The sequence below is a fragment of the Canis aureus genome, chromosome 12, assembly GCF_053574225.1.
Source record: "Canis aureus isolate CA01 chromosome 12, VMU_Caureus_v.1.0, whole genome shotgun sequence".
Taxonomy (NCBI): domain Eukaryota; kingdom Metazoa; phylum Chordata; class Mammalia; order Carnivora; family Canidae; genus Canis; species Canis aureus.
Window position 1 is genome coordinate 19888343 of NC_135622.1, and position 16893 is coordinate 19905235.

The window sequence follows — 16893 nt, forward strand, 5'->3', positions numbered from 1 at the left end:
GTGCAGAACATCAACTCGTAATTGCTTCTCTCCATTCCTTTAGAGAAAATTTAAATTACTCAAGCTATGGCTACTAATCCTCAAGAACAATTCCTTTATTAGTTTTTAAACAATATTCTATTCATTCATTCATGACAGACATACAGAGAGAGGCAGAGATTTAGGCAGAGGGAGAGGCAGGCTCCCTACAGGGAGCCAGATGCAGGACTCAATCCCAGGACCCCAGGATCATGCCCTAGGTAAAGGCAGCCACTCAACCGCTGAGCCACCCAGGTGTTCCCCTTTATTCTTGATAGTAGCTGAACTTCAATTCACCTTCCATAGTAAAGTTCCATTAAACATTCTACCCCCTTAGGATACCCTGAAGGGAGCCTGCTTCTCCCTCTCCCTCTGCCTGTGTCTGCCTCTCTGTGTCTCTCATGAATAAATAAATAAAATCTTACAAAAAATTCCACCCTCTTGCCCCAAGTGAGAATGTTCCTTAGAGTCTTATCAGGCCAGGCATTCTTTAACAAAAGTGTTTAGTTTGATTTTCTTCCCGTATTTGGTTCATTGTCTTGGAGAGCCATTTCCAGAAACCCCTTCAGGTGTCCCTACCCTTGAGTCTCACAGAAGGGACAGCTGAGGAAGGCCCCTTCTGAGCAGCACTGTACTCTTTACATTGAATGAAACATGATCTTTATCTTTATTCTATTTCTTCTTTGCCCTTAGTATAATCCTCTTTTTTTTTTAAAAAAAAAAAGATTGTATTTATTTAGTTATGAGAGACACAGAAAGAGAGGCAGAGACATAGCAGAGGGAGAAGCAGGCTCCCTGCGGGAAGCTGGATGTGGGACTCCATCCCAGGACCCCAGAATCATGACCAGAGCCACCCAGGTGCCACCACTTAGTATAAACCTCTTGATTTGATTTGTTTCACTACTCAGTGTTGTCAGGACAAAGCGGATTACAGGACTGAGATGTTTTTTCTTTGTTTCTTATACATTTTTATCATTTGAATATAAATAGCTATATTCATATAATGAACATCAGAGTCATAGTCTGCCTTTTAATATGATAAGGATTGTGGTGCCAAGAGCACTAAACATTTGAAATTCTGGTAGGATTTTATGAAAGACAAATTAGAATGTCAGTGGCCATTCAGGGGAATTTGTGGTATGAATAAGACAAATCTATTTGTGTGGTACTTTATAATCAAAAGGTTCAAACATTCCAAACGTTTTATCATTAGTATCTTGAAAACTGTTGTACAAATAGCTTTAGAAACAGAAAAACTCTAAAAGGAGGAAAATTATAAAATTCCTTCCATTAAGTAGTCCTGAGAATAGGCTAATAAAAACATAGACAATCTAACTCCCAAACTCCAATGGTGCTCTAGCTGACTTTCTTCCTACTTGTTTTCTTACAAAATTCCCCAGTCTATGACCCATTTGAAGTCCATCATATTTGATATTAGCAGATATTTCAGAAGATTTGACTAAGATTCAGTCTTCCTCTGCAGAGTGGTTATTGAAAAGCTCAGCTGTCCCTAAGGGAAGAATGACAGGACAATCCTTAGTACTATGCAGGACTAGACACTGTGACAGGATGAGGTTGGTAGTACTTTACATCTATGAAGGGAGGGAAAGAGAAATATTCATGGTAGGTTGTGGAGGGAAGATGGGAGGGCAGGACAGCCAGAGGAGAAGGCCAGGATAGAAAGGCTGATGGGTGTAATTAAAAAAACAAAAACAAAACAAAACAAAACAAAAAAACAAGGGACCTGCATTTTTCTGAAATCAAAATGCAAGGAAACAGTGATCGAAATTAAGTGAAACTCAGGGGGGTCCCTGGGTGGCTCTGCGGTTTGGCACCTGCCTTTGGCCCAGGGTGCGATCCTGGGGTCCTGCGTCAGGCTCCCGGCATGGGGCCTGCTTCTCCCTCTGCCTGTGTCTCTGCCTCTCTCTCTCTCTCTATCATGAATCAATCAATGAATCAATCAATCTTTAAAAAAAAGAAATTAAGTGAAACTCAAGACCCTTCAGTTAATTTTCTTCCAATATATATAAAAGTTACTTAATTTCATGTCAAGAACTATGAAGTCTCTGAAATATCGCCCTGCTTGCAAGGTAAGTTGGACAATATCAATTTCACTGATAATAGCAGAAGGCAAAAGACTTGATGACTTGAGCAGCATGAGCCCTACATACTCACCGTACTTTACCTTACCTCCAAGTCCCAAGTCCCATGGGTGGGGGGACATAGATGGGCTGATGCAGATGCCTTCATATGCATTGGGTTATATTATAAGGGAAAATTTTTTGAAAGGTCATATTCATTTATTAATGAGAGACACAGAGAAAGAGGCAGAGACATAGACAGAGGAAGAAGCAGGCTCCTCACAGGAAGCCTGATGTGGGATTCAATCCCTGGACCCAGGATCACTTCCTGAGCCAAAGGTAGATGCTCAAGCTCTGAGCAACTCAGGTGCCCCTAGTTTCAGGTATACAGTATAGTGATTATATATTTATATATATTCCATATATCACCTGGTGCTCATCATGATAAATGTACTACTCTTCATCCCCCTCACCTATTTCACCCATTCCCCCACCTGCCTTCCCTCTGGTAACTACCCGCTCATTATTTGAATCTGTTTTTTTGTTTGTCTCCTTTTTCTTTGTTCATTAGTTTTGTTTCTTAAATTCCACATGAGCGAAATCATATGGTATTTGCCTCTCTGATTGACTTACTTCCCTTAGCATTTTACTCTAGGTCTATACATATTGTTGCATTAAATGGCAAGATGCCATTCTCTTTTTATGGTTGAGTAACATTACATTATAGATATAGATATCTATCTATATCTATATCTATCTATATCTATATCTATCTATATCTATATATCTCCCACCTCTTCTTTATATATTCATCTATCAGTGAACACTGGGTTGCATCCATATTTTGGCTATTGTAAATAATGCTGCATTAAAATTAGCGGTGCATATATCTTTCTGAATTAGTGTTTTTGTATTCTTTAGGTAAATACCCAATAGTGTAATTAGTGGATCATGTGGTAATTCCATTTTTAATTTTTTGAGGAACCTCCATACTGTCTACCATAGTATCTGCACCAGTTTGCATTTCCACAAATAGTGTGCAGGTGTTCATTTTTCTTGACATCATCATCAACACTTGTGGTTTCTTGTGTTTTTGATTTAGCCATTCTGACAGATGTGTGGTATCCATTTTCTATTTTCAAAGGTATTTCTTTATTTATTTATTTATTTATTCATTCATTCATTCATTCATTCATTCATTCATTTGGAGAGAGAGAGAGGGAGTATTACAGAGAGGGGAACAACAGAGGGAGAGGGAGAGAGGAAACCTTAAGCAGATAGATACCCAGTACAAAGCCTAATGCAGTGCCCAATGCATGGCTTGATCTTATGACTCTGAGATCATGACCTGAGCTGAAATCAAGAGTCAGCTGCTTAACCAACTGAGTCACGCAGGCACTCCTTTTCTGTTTTTAAAGATTTTTCACTACACAGACATCCTTGACAAGACAGTTCAGAACTAAGTATGGGTGAAAAAAAAGACACAAGTCACAGATGTTGCTGGTGCAGAGAGGCATTGTATGTCATCTCATATAAATAACAAAAAAAGTTTTAAACAAATACATTTCTTGTCCACCAATCAGGAAGTCAAGTTTCAAAGACTTTTCTATTTAACATAATAGTTTGCTACTCATATATGGGTGTTTGTTCTTTAGAGAATTGGTTTGGAGGTTAGGGTAGACATTTACTGTATTATTATTATTTTTTAAATTTAAAATACTAAAATGTAATCTCGAAGGTAGAATTTTTACACTGAAGTCAGGTTTGCAGAAAATATTTACAGTTGGACTCAATTGGAAGAATTGTCATCTTTTAAAAAATCATCCTCATTTGCCTATCAGATTCTACATAGGCAAATAGTGGTCACTTTATGGGTGTGGGGGAAAAGACAATGAGGATACGAGATAGGCTGGTAGTAGGAGGAATAGTGTGTCTATTCTTCCCTGCTTCTCTGTCTCTCATGAATCTCTCCCCAGGTATCTCCATTATTCCCAGGCCTGACCTCTTGCATCTGCTTCTGGACCACTTTATTTCTTCCATTTTGTAGTCTTTCCTGGAAGACTTTTTCCTCTTCCCTCTGCCTCTCAGTGACCTGAGAACTATGCATCTGTGAGTCCTCAGAGAACAATAACATTCCACCTTTGCCTAAAGGGAAATCCATCCTGACTGTGGAGAGGATACCTTGGGCACTTCCAGCCTCTCCATTGGAAGAGCCTCTCCCCATGCTGGGAATCTCTCTGAGCCCTTATCACCTATGTCTCTTTGTAGTGTCTTGGGTTTGCTCTGCTCATTTGCTAGGCTTTGATTTTGGTTCTGCTTCTCTCTCAGATCCTGTTATGACAAATCTTTCCCCTCTACTCCAGTAAAACCATTCAAACTGGACAGTGAAGGGGAGACTGTAAAAGGAGAATGTACAAAGGGGGAATATGAAAAGGTTCTTTATTACCTCCACCTCCTCCTACTACTACATGTACATTTTTATAATTTAACAAACATGAAACACTTCAGCGTAGTTTATAGTGGTTAATATCAATTGAATAGTACAACATTTTCTAAAACTTACTTGGTTTGTTGAATGTTATATTATTTTTAATTTTATGTTAGAGAAGATAGACTAAATACTTCATGACTATTTGCAATGATGTTATATATATAAATAATAAAATTATATAAAATTATATAGTTATATATAATATATAATATAATTAATATATAATATAAAATATAATAATCTGTAATATAATTAATACATAATCTATAATTATATATAATTATATAAAATTATATAAAATTATATATATATAATTATACATATAATTATATATATATAATTTTAAGAGTCAGAAAGTACTTGTTTCTGGGAAAATAGTTGGCAGCAAAGAACTGGTTATGAATTTCCTGCAAGGCTAAGGAATCACTAGGTAGCCACTTGGTTTATAGAGCCAGAATATGGATACCAAGTGGCTTTGTTGGAGTTCCAGATAAATATTATAATATTTAACACATCCTTAGGAGAGTAGCGATGTCCAGTCTAAACCCAGTTTGAGAGAAAAGTTTTCAAAATATTTAATAAGTTCCAATATCACAGATTTTTCCAAGTGTCCTCTTAATTATCTATTTTTACATTGCTCTGAGGAGAGGGCAGTATTTTGATCATATCTTTACCAAATGACTAATTACTTCTCTAAAATATATAGTATCACCAGCCTAGATTTGAAAAATCATGTTATCTAAACTTTAAGTGCCAGTGGGTCAAAGGGAGGCTAAAATTAGACATGACATATTTACATAATTATTTGGGCAAAGGGAAAATACAAAGATATATTCACAATGTAAGCTGACAAGAGAACTAAAAGTACAACCAAAGATATGATAAAAATTGGAAGAGTGATATTTTGTGACAAGATAGAAATGCCCAGAGAAATAACTGCTGTCCCTGAATGAACTGAACTCAGAACCTACCTTACTTTTAGATATTTCAGTTAGGTGATGCAATACATATACTTATTTTTTGAGCCATATTATGCTGGGATCTTTCTTACCTGCAACTACAAATGTCCTGTCTTATACTATGGTATCCTCCAACTGAAAGAACAGAATGTGGTCCTTACAACTCCTTTCTGAAGGAGGAACTCAAATTAAATAGGAATTGGCACAAGCACTGTCATTGTGAATTTTTCTGATTTTTATTACTTCAACCAGGGCAAAAACTCAAGACCCATGGTGTTACACATCATTTAAACTGATGGAAAAGTGTTTCCACCAAAAATGCTTTAATCAAGGCAGTCTATCTTAGAAAGAGCAAAAGAAATTTAACAAATATTCATTTTTAAAAAGTGATAAAGTGCATTCATCTCAACTATTTATTCAAAAAGTGATAACCTCACCTAGCAATGTTGTAGTATTCTTTGCTTATATGGAAAATTTTGTCAGTGGTCTCATATGAGATTCTTTTCATAGAAAAGAATTCTTTTTCAGATTAGGAAACTAGCCAAATACACTTTTTTTCTATAATAGAAACATGTGATTAGGGAGAGGTGGTGATAAGATGGAAGGCAGATCAGTGGTCTTGATATATAGATAGTTCCATGAAAAGTCTGGGTCTTGTCTGTAGTCAGTTAAAGGGAATTTATTCAAAAGAGCATCATTCTTTTTTCACTGAAAAAAAATAGTAACAAAAATCCTATCAGATGTTAAAGCCATCCCAAATCCAGTCCTGACTAGATAAGGATGTTTTAGGGCAAAAGAAAGAGGACCTAGTTGAGTCTGTTCTCACAAGTGCCTGCTAGGGACAGGGGAATGCATAGTTCGGTGGAGCAATGCCCTCTGACCATGGCAAGGAAAGTAACAGAATTCGAATGATATTAGGAAATTGTACAGTAATTTGACATATCACTTATATGCCTGTCAAAGATAATAAAAAATAGGTCCATATATTATTTGTTTTATCCATCTAATTATTTTGATTTATTTATTCATAGTCTGTTTTACAAATATAGATGAAACCTATTAATTGTCCTTCAGTCTGATACTTTAGGAAGTACTGTTCTAAACATCGTCTGAAACTTTAAACTGGTAGTGTTATACCATCAGACCTAGGGGAATATGCAGCAGAATGTGTGGGGGAGCAATGTGCACACCCCAAACCTACACGAGCTGTATTGAAATACCTCCCATTACAAACAGGCTAGTAACAATGCATATTTAGGAACTTTTCCAGAAACCAGGATGAAATTGGGCAAAAGGAAGACCCCCAAGGACTTCCTACTCAACCACTTCTTCCAACTAAAGTTTTCTCTATGAGACAGAAGTGCACAAGACAGACAATTGAGACAAAACATTTATTTTTAATTTTCTCACTTGAACTCAAGTTATGGAAGACACAGCGGTATTTTAGATAAGGCTGAGAAGTAGGGAAGGTCATAATGATGTGGTCAGTTTGGAGGTATGGGAGGATATTTATTTGAAGACTCTAGGGTGAGTATTCATGTTTGGTCCCATGTCCATGATGAGCTGCATGTAAAACTCAGGTTCCTGAGGTCTCCCCAGACCTAGTCCTTGAACTTGCAGATATAGGGTAGCTTCGTAGCACAGTTATAATCTTTCCATTTCAGGTATCCTAGAGAAACAGAGGAGCTCAGGTAAGTGTGGCTGGTAGAGCTCATGAACCCAAGAGAGAGGCATCCTAGTTTCTGGCCTAGGATTCAAAGCCTCCTTCTCACCCTCACCAGTGTCCTACTCCAGAGAAACGAGACTCAAAAAAGGAGAGATGAGAGGGGATGGTGGAGACAAATCAACACTACATTTTCTAGCTCAGGGGGATTCTTTGAGGGTCATGCTGAGAAATGGGGAAATAGAGGATGAAAAAGCCTGGGCAGAAAGTAGCTTCTCTGTTACTTACCTGTGCTTCTTGACAGGCTCCCACAATAGCCAGGGTTTGCGATGGTGGAGGGGTTTTTCTCCCAGGCAGAGTAATTCAGAATATCAGCACTACTCCACTCCCAACCATCTGCATTGGGCTCATAGCCCTGTAGAGGATGGAGGGTGGTGAGGTTGAATTCTCACCACCCTCCATCCATTAGAACTCTCCATTAGAGTTCTTGCATGAACCCTTCCCCAACATCACCAAATTTGCTCCGCTCATCCAGATGCTGCCCTGGAGCCAGAGCTCTCCTCTGGAAAGGAAACTCTTCCTAATTCCTTGCTTTGATTGGCAGATTCCAAAATCAGTAATCACAAAGACCAACAGAACCATTCAGAGTAACACATTCCTGACTGAACAGCAATCAGTGGTACATTTGTGATTACCCTCTGAACCTCAAAGACAATGTCTGATTTACAGAGCAAAAATGGATCCTATGTTCATTTAGGATTCCCTCAGCACAGTAAGTGCCGACTCTGTGAAGCTCAGAGAACTGAATTACAAGGCCTCACATGGAAATTGTGCAAAAGCATGACAGGAGGCAGATTCACTTCAGCTGGAGACAAGGGACTTCCACAGAACTCAGCTGTTCAGCTGGCTGCAAGACCCTTCCCTTCTCCCTAATGTCCTCCTAGATCTCTGAGCTCCAGGGCTCTCTAGGGCATTTGCTGGGCAGGCACTGGGGACAGGGAGTGGGCTGGGGGGCAATAGCAGCTTGGGAGGTTATGAAGAGAAATGAGTGCATACCTCTGTGGGGTCATGGAGCCCCATCCAGACATATGAGTAGCTGTTCACACTGTTCTTGACCAGGGAGGCCACGAAGGATGCCTCACTCCCACTGAGCACAGACACAAGGTGTCCCGAGGGCCTCTTCTGGCAGGCCATCTGGGTGGGGAAAGGAGAGACTCAGGGGGAGCCTGAGACATAACTCGGGGGAGGGCAGGGCAGAGGTAGGAGAGAAGGGGTATATATGCAAGAGATGAGGGTGTTCAATCTCGCCCCTTCTGGAGAAACTCTGGAGAATGGAACCCACCCCCTCAGGTCTCTAATGTACTTTCCCCTTAAAACCCCTAACTGAAAACCCAAGTACTCACATCAGCATCCATCCAGGATTTGGGGGTCATAAACAAGGCATAGCAGTGGGAGGCATAGGCCTTGGAGCCTTTGGGACACGTGATCCGTGGGGCAGGCACGTCCTTCTGGGAGTCTTCACCTATGGTGGAAGGGAGTCAAAGAGAAGGAAGAAGTGAAGAGGAGAGTAGGCATCAGGGTAGGGAGGTGATCTAGGGGAATATCTATGAGGCCGGTGCGTGGGGAAGTGATGTCAAAGCCCTGACTGTCTCTCACCATTGCCTACCCTTTCAGGATTTCTGGGTCTTGAACCAACTGCACTAAGTGAGGAAACTTCTCTCCTCTTTTCCTCCTTCACCTTCAAAGCCCAACCCTTCCACACACTAGGCCGACCATTCTTGCACTGGATCCTCATTTTCCTTCCCTATATCTCATTATTGACCCTTCATGCTTTTCCTCCTTCACCTTCCAACATAAATTAGACTGCACTGACAAAATGAATGACCTCCTTGTGGTGCTAGTGGACCACTGCGACACCTGTCACCCCTGGTTACTCTGAAGGAAGGAGTGAGTTGGGCAAGTTATAGGCAGTTTCATTGTGTGGGGAGATATGTCACCATTACCACAGGAGCCTTTTTTCTTCCTCTTGGCCCTGAGCATTCACAAGGACCCAGTGCTACAGACAGGGCAAGCTCACCTCGGACCTGAGACAGGACCATCAGGCAGGAGAGCAGCATCCAGGACATGCTGGGGAGGGCCATGGGAGGCAGCATCATGTCTGTGATCCTAGGAAGCAATCAGAGATCACTAAGGAAAGAGTAATTAGAGAGAGGGCAATTAGGGAGGGCGACTCCTCTTCCTTGTCTTTGTTTAGTCCCCTAGGAACAAATTGATCTCAGTGACATCTATCCCCTTGTATAGCTCTGGAAAGAATCAGATGATCAGTACACCCTCCCACCCCATGAGACCTGCCAGCCAGCCTGTGCTGAAATCACAGATGCTGTGTCTCTGTCTCACAGAGGGATCCTCCTGTACCTTCCCCCAAATATGTACAGTATAACTCCTGCCACTCTCAGCTTCCACTCACCTGTCTTGCAGGGATTTGCAATGGTCTGTCAGTCAGGCTGCGATTTTATAAGAAAAATTGAAGGGCAGGCACTGAAATCAATAACAGGAATGTGGAGGTGTCAGGGGTCATGGGAAGGGCTTGGCATTGGTTCAAGGAGATTGCTACCGTAAGGAGGAGTCTCTTCCCAGCATAGGCTGGGAATTGCCACAGATTTTGCCTCTTTCCCGTTAGCAGGTCAGCTCTTTCCCCAGGAACAGGTGAAATTTGTTCTTTCGCTGGCTCTTCTTCTGTATTAGGGGCTGTTAGCAGGAATTGTAGTATTAAAAAAGGGGAACATCTAATGGAGTAATTCTTTTAGTTGATATTCAAGAACTCCCTTTTGTAAGCATACATGTATATTTCTTTCTATTTTGTGTAGTTAAATTAAATGATCTTGGATGATAAGTGGAGGTGAGTATGGCAATTACAAGTATCACAGTTATCATCAGTGAGAGTACAGAAGGAACTGAAGTCAAAAATGGGGATGATTATTTCATGGCTGCATCTTAAACATGGTGGCTAATTTTAAGGAAAATCCAGAATCTCTCGATGATTCAATAGGTGAGCCAGGATATTAAGGAAAATCAGATGCTAAACTTGCCTTACCAGTCTCTTGAGAGATGGAGCTTACCTGTGGTAAAATAAGAGACAATGTAAATTCATGCATAAGAAGATTAGAGTCAAATGATGCAGAGGCAAAGGAAGTAAAAAGAGGGTTAGAGTCAGAGCAGTGATTGGATGAATTGTAGACATTGTTCTATCTTGCATGTAAGTTGGAGATGTGACATCAAGATGTTCACTACCCTGGGCTGCTAAGAACCTCCTCTGCAAGACTATCATTTGGCTCTAAATGAAAAGATGTTTATATCTGATACATTCTTACTGGGAGAGGAGCCAGTTTCATGTAAAGGTACTGAGAAAAGTTCCTCAGTCAGGTTTACTTCTGAGTTAGCAATTTTGGCAACAGAAGGAAACATGTGGCTCATACCATGTGTTTCAGGTGTGGTTTAGCCAGTCCTGGACATCGTTAAGCTGGGATTTTCTACAGATCTTGTCTCTCACACTATTGTGTGTACATGTTTACAGTAAGGATTTGTGATGAAGTCACGCAGTTATGCTCATAACTGATTCATGTCATCAGATTCCAAAGTCGGTAGAACCTACAAATAATCTAATAAGAAATATAGCCAACATATTCTTTTGTTAAAAAGGAAAAAGGAAGTATTATATCAAAATATATACAAAATATGTAAATACAAGGCCATAAATATAGTGAGTGCTCAGTGGAAATTAAAGTTTAAAAGTATAAGAATAATACACCACACAAATATGATAATTAAAATGATTGAGAAAAATCTTGCTACGTTAAAAAAATTACTTGAGAAGTGAATAATAGCAATTAGAAATCTAGAATGGAGTATGTTCTCAAATTCTTGAAAAGCTCAGTGTAATTGACCGAAGTATCTATTTCAGGTTAAAAGAACCTAAAGAGATATAGTAATTTAATCACATAAGCAAATTTTAAATGGATCTTGATTAATAAAGTAAGTCATTTCAGGGACAACCGTGATATATGAATATGGGCTGATATTTGATAATCCCAGATACTTAAATTTTCTCTCTTGTGATGATGGTATTATAGTTAGTGAATTTCCTTCTACTTCTGATATTTACAGTGAAGTATTTAGAGGTGAAATATCATGCTATCTATGACTTATTTTCAAATTATGTAAGAAAATGTCTGTGTTTGACATGAGGAGAGGCTGAGGAATGGGAAATAAAGCAAATACATTACAATCTGGTAATAATTACTGAATCTAAGTGTAAGATACAAGAGCATTATACAATTCTTTCAATTTCAGATAACTGAATTGAATTCAATTTTCAAATATTCTTTCAAATTTCAAAATATGTTTCAAATTTTCCAGATAGAAAGTTATACTTTAACTTACATGTTCACTATCAATTATAATACATAGGTATTTTTCCCATCATTACTATAAACTAGAAATAGCTTAATATAGAGCAATATTCATGTGGAATCATATACAGCATATGCATTAAAAATAACTTTTACAAATTCAAGTGAAATATTAAAGTATTATAAACAAATAATATTTAACATTTAGCTATGTAAACAGTTTACAAATAAAAACAGGAAAAAAAAATGAGGAAATTGATCTTCTGTGTCCAACCAGAAAAAAATTACATCTTCAGAATTAAAAAGAGTAATCATCAGACTCCACCTGTCAAAGCAGAGCTTAAATAGTTTTGAAGATGGAAAACCTCTAAGTCTTGCATTTATCTTAAGAAGTAGAATTACAGGCATTCTCCAAAATTTCTCTTTTCCTTTTTAAAACTGTACGTATTTTTCTTTGCTCCAGAATCTTCCCTATTGCTAGGTTAAACTCAAATCCTCCTATGAAAAGTTACTAAAACTCGGTTTTGTTTCTACTTTAATTGAAACAAAGTTATAATATATCTTAAGGTTATAGTATCTCTAACTGCAATGTAAGACTTGTTTCACATGACAGCTCACCAAACTCAGTAAAATTTAACTGTTATTGTTTTATTTGTAGTTATTCTCCTTAGCAATCCTCATTAACCAGGCACTGAAAAGTTTGATTAAATTCTATCTTTAAAAAGTTAATTTTAGGTTAGTTACACTGTACTTCTTGGTGGTGAGTAAGGAATCCTTACTCTTGGTTTGAGCTTTACAAAGTTTTCTTTGCCAAAAGATATAATGTCCAACTTGTACTTTTTATACATATTAACTTCCAAGTCAAACAATATTTGCAGATAAACCTTAGTATGATCATTCCTAGAATTAATTCAAGGGGGTAAATGATCACATTGCGGGAATCTGGGATATATCTTACAAGAATGGTGAAATATGAAAAGTTCCTGGAAGATGGTTCAGCAGTGCTCATATCAAAAAATAGCCTTGAACATGTTTTATTGGAGATTTATCACTAAAGCACAGCCCGTTGGGATATATTAACCAAATACTCAGGATGCTACTTTGGTCCTTTCACCTTATCCTAAACCTGTCAGAAGAAATGGGAAAGGAATAAAATGAGGTCCCATATACTTTGTGAACCAAGGCTGACTGGCCAAACCTCAAAGTCCCTGAGGCCAATAAGGGAAGTTATCAGAGCACTGTAGAGTTGATACCATTGGGTTAATCATATGTAAGTAATAAACAGTAACTATTTTATCACTTGTGCAGTTATTGAGGGCAATTAGGTTTTTATCAGGAAACTGTCAATTTTTATTTGGTTTCAATGCCTCGCATTGGTCTTGGAACAGTTCCCTGTTGTATATCATGTTAGTTCTAGTATACTTATTGTGTATTTTATAAAGGCTATTGTTTGTTATTTATTTTCTTTTAGGATGAACTAGTCATAATACAAAGCATTCTTCATTTGGGAGAAAAAATTAAGATTGTGTTTCCAACTGATTACCATCAATTACAATCACTTCGTTAATGGCAACTCTTCAGACCTGAAATGCATTTCCAGAGCACATAGTTCTTTTGACAGCAAATAAAAATCAGAAATGCTTTCATAGCTATGTTGCTTTTATTTTTATTATGAATTACTTTATGATAGAGAACACACTTAGTAAGCATCTATGTATTTACCATCTAGAATGAAGAGCAATGATATCTTGCCATCTTCATATCTTTTTTTTTTTTTTTTTTTTTTTTTTTTAAGAAATAAAGCTGGGATCCCTGGGTGGCTCAGTGGTTGAGAGTCTGCCTTTGGCTCAGGTGATCCCAGGGTCCTGGGATTAAGTCCCACATCAGGCTTCCTGTAGGGAGCCTCCTTCTCCCTCTGCCTCTCTCTGTGTCTCTCATGAATAAATAAATAAAATTTTAAAATGAAAGACAGAAAGAAAGAAAGAAAGAAAGAAAGAAAGAAAGAAAGAAAGAAAGAAAGAAAGAAAGAAGTAATAAAGAAATATCATAGCAGTTACTTCTTACTTCTTATGTAATTCTCACTTCTTACTTCTCCATTAGGAATTTTCTAATCCTTCCAACTTACTTTTTGAGCATTTATTGCTTATAGATATATCAACCCTATATAGTATTATTCCATCTTGCTAGATTAACATACCTGTGTCATATTTTATATAACATTTTAGATTTTTTTTTATTTTATTTTTTATTTTTATTTATTTATTTTTTAATAAATTAATTTTTTATTGGTGTTCAATTTCCCAACATACAGAATAACACCCAGTACTCATCCCGTCAAGTGTCCCCCTCAGTGCCCGTCACCCATTCACCCCCACCCCCTGCCCTCCTCCCCTTCCACCACCCCTAGTTCATTTCCCAGAGTTAGGAGTCTATGTTCTGTCTCTCTTTCTGATATTTCTCACACATTTCTTCTCAACATTTTAGATTTTTTTGTTGTTGTTGATTTGGCCTTAGGTTTTAAAATTTACTCTGAGATAAATAGTTCTAATTCTTTGAATTACTGCAGTGTAGTATTTACTAATCTAAGTATCTTAAAACTATGCAGTGGAAATTTACCACATTAAATTGATTTTAAGATGTGAAATTTGTCATATTTTAAAATCTCTAAAATCTAGGGGTGCCTGGGTGGCTCAGCTGCTTAGGCATCTGCCTTCAGCTCAGGTCACCATCCCAGGGTCCTAGGATGGAGCCCTGAGTTGGGTTTCCTGCTCAGTTGGGAACCTGCTATGCTGCTTCTCTCTCTCTTCCTCTGCCCCCAACAGCACTCATGCTCTCTTTCTTTTAAAACAAATAAATAATATCTTTAAAATAAATAAATAAATAAAATCTCTACAATCTAAATACAGCCCTAATAATGACAAACATGGTCTTCATATTTGCTGTGTAGGACAAGAGTCAGGAAACTTTTGTAAAGGGCAGGATGGTAAATAGTTGGGGCTCTGTGAGGCATACTGTCTCTCAGCTCTTCCACTGTAGTATGAAAGCAGTCAAAAACAATATGCAAATGATGGACACATTTATGTTGTACTTGAGCATTAATTTTGAACACTGAAATTTGAATTTCATATCATTTTACGTGTCACAGAATATACTTTCTTACTGAAATATAAGTAAATGCAATGTTATTAACCTCAGGTATACAGCATATTTATTCAATAGTTGTATACATTACTTATTGTTCACCATAAGTGTAGTTACCACTTGTCACCATATAGAATTATTACAATATCAAAATATTCTTCTTTTGATCATTTTCTAACCATTTAAAAATGTAAAAACCAATTCTTAGCTTACAGGCCATATAAAACAAGCAGCAAACCAGATTTGGACCACTGAGTGTAGATTGCAGAAAATTGGTATACAAACAATTAGAAAGAAATTAATCAAACAATAATGTAATTCATTTTTAATTATAATATGGTAAGAGCCCTGAAGAACAAGTATAAGGATTTTGAGAGCATAAAATAGGAGGGATGTGACTGGATCTTAGCACAGTTAATAAGTTGGTCTGATTCCAAAGGGCACTGATTTTGATAATTTTTGTTCCAATTAAAAATAAGAAATAGATGTTTAGTAGTGAGCCCAGACTAACCAAAAGAGCTCAGAAAAACACATTCATTTTAAAAATACTTTTTGCAAATTGATATGGCAAGTTAAAATGAATCAAAGCATCATTACTGGAAAAAAAAAAACAGTATAAGAAGAAAGAAGGTCAGTCTCAGACACTCTTCTCCAAAGTAACTTATTGACTGCTTCAAAAAAAAAATGTAAATTCCAACTGAATGTTGTGCTCAAGAAACTAGAATATGCAGGTCCAAATTCTCTGTCCAAAGTCCACTTTCAGATCAGAGGTCCACAGTCCACAGTCAGCATCTTTGACCAAAGTGAAATCTAGGACCAAGTCCAAAGCTGGTCCAAAGTCCATATCTATATGCACTGATTCTAGATCTTGTCCAGATTCAAGATCTAGGTCTATTATCAGGTCTTAGGTCAAATTTATTTCTGATTAACAGATTCAATGTCCAAGTCAAGGTAAAGTTCCAAGATCATGGTAAAGTTCTAAAGTCCAATTTCATATCTATGTTTAGAACTGAAGTCCAAGTCCAAGTTCTATGTCCGGCTCCAGACTTAGTCCCAAGTCTAAGATTACATTTCTAGGTCAATGTCATGGGAAATTGCCCAAGTCCATGACCATGGACTATGATTAAGGTCAGATTCCATGTTCTGGACAAACTCTGATCCAAGTTTTAGGTCTTCTATCCATTCCAATGTCCAAGTATAGATGATAGGTTCATATTAAGATCCTATATGGTGAGATCCAAGTCTTGATCTAAAGTCTAAGTTTGAAATTATGGAAAGTTCAGGTAAAAGGTCCAATGTCCACTTCCAGTGTCCATATTTAGTATAGATTTATGGTCCATGTCTGTAGTCCAGATCCAATGTATATATCCTAAGTCAGTCCCATGTTCATGACTGGAGTCTTGGGCCAAGGTCCAAGGCTATGTGCACATTAAATGTCAATCTAAAATTCCAGGCTTTCCAGGTTCCAAGATTTTCCTTCCTCTCCTCCCTCAGAGTTTTTTGTTTGTTTGTTTGTTTTTGTTTTGTTTTGCTTTTTTTTTTAACTGCAGCACTTTATTTTCCTCACACAATGATGCGTTGCTGGGGCCTAATGTTCTCACATGACAGTAGAAAACCAGAATTTGTTGTCATCTCTTAAAGAATTGAGAATTGTGTACAAAAACCTTACATAAATTAAAAGGATGAATAAATTTACAGTTGTAAAGGCAAACCGTTTTCCAACTCAAGGCAAGGGAACAGTTAACTTGGATACAAGGTCAAGATTAGCACCAAGTTCTACAATCAGTGCTGATATCAGATACAAGCTTCAAGGACAAATTTCTTTTCAAAGGCTTATTCCAGTTTCATGAGGCTAGCATGAGGTGTACATATTCGCCAGGGCAAATTTATACTTCGAAATTCACTCATGCAGTAAATGCCTCTGTGAAATTTCTGTTCATGTCTTTTGCCCATTTCATGATTGGATTGTTTGTTTCTTTGCTGTTGAGTTTAATAAGTTATTTATAGATCTTGGATACTAGCCCTTTATCAGGTCATTTGCAAATACCTTCTCCCATTCTGTAGACTGTCCTTTAATTTTGTTGACTGTTTCTTTTGCTGTGCAGAAGCTCTTTATCTTGACTAAGTCCCA

The 16893-nt window shown here is 37.6% G+C and overlaps 1 protein-coding gene across 1 annotated transcript; it reads right to left on the minus strand.

Annotated features, from left to right (window-relative positions):
- Nucleotides 1-6926: 6926 nt before the first annotated feature.
- LOC144280720 (regenerating islet-derived protein 3-gamma-like) lies at nt 6927-9445 on the minus strand. The gene is made up of 5 exons (XM_077843055.1): nt 9290-9445; nt 8616-8734; nt 8269-8406; nt 7501-7627; nt 6927-7218 (listed from the first exon to the last, which is right to left on the minus strand). The coding sequence occupies exons 1-5, from the start codon at nt 9366-9368 to the stop codon at nt 7151-7153; spliced, it is 531 nt and encodes a 176-aa protein (XP_077699181.1). The 5' UTR covers nt 9369-9445; the 3' UTR covers nt 6927-7150.
- Between the last annotated feature and the right edge of the window lie 7448 nt (nt 9446-16893).

Coding starts and splice junctions, on each gene's coding strand:
- LOC144280720 (XM_077843055.1), bottom strand. CDS start 9,368: ATGATGCTGCCTCCCATGGCCCTCCCCAGCATGTCCTGGATGCTGCTC. Junction 8,407..8,615: donor AATCCTGGATGGATGCTGAT/GTGAGTACTTGG, acceptor TTCCCCACCCAG/ATGGCCTGCCAGAAGAGGCC. Junction 7,628..8,268: donor GGCTCCATGACCCCACAGAG/GTATGCACTCAT, acceptor CATCCTCTACAG/GGCTATGAGCCCAATGCAGA.